This window comes from Halyomorpha halys, unplaced genomic scaffold (genome assembly GCF_000696795.3).
Source record: "Halyomorpha halys isolate HHAL.00 unplaced genomic scaffold, Hhal_1.1 Scaffold73.1, whole genome shotgun sequence".
NCBI lineage: Eukaryota > Metazoa > Arthropoda > Insecta > Hemiptera > Pentatomidae > Halyomorpha > Halyomorpha halys.
In genome coordinates, this window is record NW_027104949.1 from 1,055,424 (window position 1) to 1,059,880 (window position 4,457).

Here is a 4,457-nt window from a genome sequence, read left to right on the forward strand (position 1 = left end):
TTTCTATCCCCTCTTCTCCAGAGTACATATATATTTTCTAGACTAGATAGCTAGGTAAGATATAAGTTAGAAGATAGAGACTGAGTAACAGTAACATGTAGTTCTTGTAAATATATTAGAATAAAGTCATTTTAGTCTTCACTGATTTTTTATGTTATTTATCTTACGGAATAAGATCTAGCGCCTACGTGTTATTCAACAGCTGGCTGAAGATGAAGGTTCTCATTTTCCCCTCGCATCGCAACGTGTTCCCTTTGACATGTATGTGGACGACATCGTAAGCGGGGCTGAAACTCCTTCAGAAGCCCTGGAACTAATATCTCAATTAGGTGCGTTGTTCGCCAAGGGAGGATTTAGTCTAAGTAAGTGGGCGTCTAACGCGGCGGAGGTATTGCCATGCGATAGGGAAAAGGTAGAATTGGTTCCCATCCGGCATCCCGAGCACGACTGCGTTAAAATCCTAGGACTCTTCTGGAACTCCACCACTGATTCCTTTTCCTATGTCGCTTCACCTCCGCTAGTACACAAAATCACCAAGCGCGCGATGCTTTCGGCTGTGGCCAGGATATTCGATCCGCTGGGTTTGTTGGCTCCCGTGATCTTCTTGGCGAAAGTACTAATGCAAGAAATTTGGAAGGCTCGACTGGACTGGGACGATGAGTTGCCTAGCGATTTAGGCGACGCATGGATAAAATTGATGCAGGACTGGCAGTGTTTGTCTTCTATATCCGTCCCTCGATATATCTCACACAAGGAAGCGAAACACCAGTTAGTCGGATTCTGCGACGCATCATCGCAAGGATACGCAGCGACCCTTTATCTACGTTCGGAGAGCCACTATGGTGACGTCAAGGTAGCTCTTATCAAATCCAAATCCAAGGTAGCACCCCTCAAATTCGTCTCCATTGCTCGCCTTGAGCTATGCGGCGCTCTTCTTCTAGCTCGTTTGATTTCTTCTATCACACCAGACATCACGCGAGAAATCTTTTGCTTCACAGACTCACAGGTGGTCCTTTCCTGGCTTCAGACTCCTGCACACGAGCTAGGAGTGTTTGAAGCTAATCGAGTGGATCAAATTCTTAACATCGTGCCACTGGCTCTCTGGAACCACGTTCGTTCAGAAGACAACCCTGGTGATCTAGCTTCGCGTGGCTTCACTCCTCAGAAGCTGAAGCACTCCACCATTTGGTGGAATGGGCCTCAGTGGTTGAGCTCACCCACCTCGCATTGGTGGAAACCTATTACGGTTGTTATGAGTTGCAGCGTTAGTACCATACCCAAACGTACAGAGCCAATTTACGACTGGACAGCGCGCTTCTCGTCCCTCCGCACTCTGTTCAGAACGGCGGCTGCCCCAGCAAAGGGCAGGCAGAACATCCTTATTGTCTTCCGGTCAAGACCCAGAACAGTTTTCCGCAGAGGAGATCGCTGAAGCTGAACTTCGATGCCTTCGTTTTGTTCAACGTACTTATCTTCCGCCAGAGCTCTATCAGAAATCCAACAACGTCCCTAAGGTTTTCGCTCAATTATCACCTTTCCTTGATGAACGGAGGATCATCAGAGTGGGAGGACGTTTGCAGGAGTCCTCAATATGCAGCACTGTCAAACACCCTATTCTCCTTCCACGAAGAGCACCACTCACGAGCCTAATCATCGACTTCATTCACTCTAAACATTTTCATGCTGGTCCCGCCCTAACCTTAGCACTTCTAAGAGGGAAAAATTGGATACCAACCGCCACCAAACTAATAAGGGAAAGGATTCATCGCTGTGTTCACTGTCGTATCCAACGAGCCAAACCAATAGCTCCCATAATGGCACCACTACCCAGAGCGAGATTCGAAGAGATAAGGCCCTTCGCTCAAACCGGTGTTGACTACGCAGGTCCATTCCTGATAAAGGAATCCAAAAGACGCAACGCATCCCTAGGGAAAGCTTATCTGTGCCTTTTCATCTGCATGTCTAGTAAGGCCCTCCATCTAGAGCTGGTAAGTGCATTGACTACAACAGCCTTTCTTGCCTGCCTGGATCGCTTCATTTCAAGACGTGGTGCACCGAGTACCATCTGGTCCGACCACGGAACTAACTTCGTGGGTGCTTCGAGGTTTTTGAAGGAAATTTACAGTCACCAGATGCAGAATCAGACTGCAGTGACCAATAATCTGGCTCTAAGCGGGGTTGAATGGAAATTCATACCACCTCGAGCTCCCCATTTCGGAGGCCTGTGGGAAGCTGGAATAAAATCGGTGAAACGGTTACTGTCAAGTTCTGTGGGGAGCCAGCCGTTCACGTTTGAGGAATTAGCCACTGCTCTGGTAAAGATAGAGGCGTTGTTAAACTCTCGTCCTCTCTGTCCCCTCACCGAGGATGCGTGCAGTTTCGATTTTTTGACACCCGGCCACTTCCTCGTGGGGGGCCCACTCACGCCTCTCCCCGTACGGGCGGAAACCCCTCTCTCGTCATCATCGCTTATTTTTTAAGTGGAGGGTAGTTGAAGCTCAAATCGCACAATTGTGGAATCGGTGGCGGAAAGAGTACCTTCACACCCTACAGCAGCGACAGAAGTGGACTAAGAAGAACCCTACTCCAGATGTCGGAGATCTCGTCATCTTGCTGGAGAAGAGGTCACTTGTTGGACAATGGCCCGTGGCTCGAGTGTCAAAAACATTCCCTGGTAGAGACGGTGTCACCCGCACTCTGATGGTGCGCACCCCTTCTGGTAGTTACCTTACGCGCGCAGTCACGTCAGTAATCCCATTATTTCATCCTCTTGGAACAGAAGACGACATCACGCCTAAGGTTTATCCGTAGGTATGCTCTTCTCCGTGTATTAGAACGTTGTTCCCAAACTTCATTACTTTCATATTGCGTCACGTATTTTATTTTCTTGATGAGCGGGAATTGTTAGGGTGGGTGGACGCATCCTCTACATAGTTCCTGGAAGTTGCACACATTTTATTTACTTTTTCTCTATCCCACACAAGAATCAATTTCCTTTTTTCTTATTCATATTTTCTTTTTCTTATCATTAAGTTAGCCTAAACAAGTCATCACAAGTAATTTTCAATGATTGTTTAGGATACAAGGTTCATTTTTGTTTTCATTATACTCTGTGCGTTAGCATAACCTTATTTTGTATTGTCTTTCTTTTAATGTAAATTTCAGCCTACCTGCTCCAGCCGCAACTCATCTCAACAAGTAAATCACCCGGAACGATTTAGGTGGGCGGTATGTTCCGGTTAACCTACGGCAACCGAAAGGTTGAAGTGGAGGGGGCACCATCAAGCATCATGGCATAATAGCCTACGGCATATAGTGTCGCCCCAGGTGGCCAACAGCCAAATCTCACCTCCTCCAGCGCTCTCTGGGAAGAGAAGCATCCCAGACTAAAGTGAGTGACAGCCATCTTGTCTTCTGGGAGAAGCAGTTCATCACCTCTTTGTCTCTGATATCAGGAATCTACCATGGGTGAGTAGAACCCTTGGAGTTGTCCTCAGGAGCAAGGGGAAGAGAAGCTTGAGAATGTAGAGGGAAAAGGAACCATGGAGTAAGTCCACCTACCAATAATTAACATGCACCACCACTTGGCAATCATCATCAACCACCTCAATTTTATATCTACAATTTCCATAGCCCTATCATTCAAAATTTACTAACCATCTAAACATAAATGTTTTCTTTCGGCCACCCACTACACTTTGTAACTTAAACAATAGAATTTTATTTTTCATTTAGTCATGTTCATCTTTCATTTATACAGTCCACTTCAACCCAACCAGCAAACCAAAAATGAAGAGTGTCCGGCAATTCAGTTGAGGGCATACTTCATACAGTTATTGTGAACTCCTTGCTAAAGTCCGGGAACGCTAGTACCGGTTCTTGTTGTAGCCTCGTGATGCACTTCCTAATATTGCTTTCCATAGCCGGTGTTACAACTAACCTAGTGCCCTTCTTTAACAAATTATTGAGGGGGACCAAGTGTTCTGCCATTTCTGGTACAAACCTCCTGTAGTAATTGAGAGCCCCTAGTAACCGCCTAATTCCTTTCACATCCCTAGGTACCGCTGTATTGTGAAGGGCCTCTACCTTGCGTGCGTCTGGTTGAACCCCCATACTGGAAATCGTGTGTCCCAGAAAGCTAATTTGTTCCTGCCCTATCACCGACTTCTCCTGTGATAGTTTGAGGCCAAATTTCCTAATTCTCTGAAATACCGTTCTCAGATGGGCTTCATGATCTCGGTCGTTTTTGCTAAACACAATAAGGTCATCCATATACACCTGGCACATGGCTTCATCTATTCCTCGGAGAAACTCGTCCATCAAACGTTGAAAAGTGATTGGGGCATTCTTCAGCCCGAAAGGCATCCTCGTAAACTCATAGTGGCCCCGCTCGAATTATAATGCCGTTTTTGCCTGGTCCTTCGGATGCATTTTAATCTGGTGATACCCAGCTTTCA

The 4,457-nt window shown here is 46.4% G+C and overlaps 1 protein-coding gene across 1 annotated transcript; it reads left to right on the top strand.

The window, feature by feature from the left end:
* The first annotated feature begins 259 nt into the window (after positions 1–259).
* LOC106692822 (uncharacterized) lies at positions 260–3,243 on the top strand. Its single transcript, XM_024360192.2, has 3 exons — positions 260–1,264; positions 1,311–2,315; positions 3,166–3,243. Exons 1-3 carry the CDS (start codon positions 260–262, stop codon positions 3,241–3,243), a joined length of 2,088 nt encoding a protein of 695 aa, XP_024215960.2.
* Positions 3,244–4,457: the final 1,214 nt, after the last annotated feature.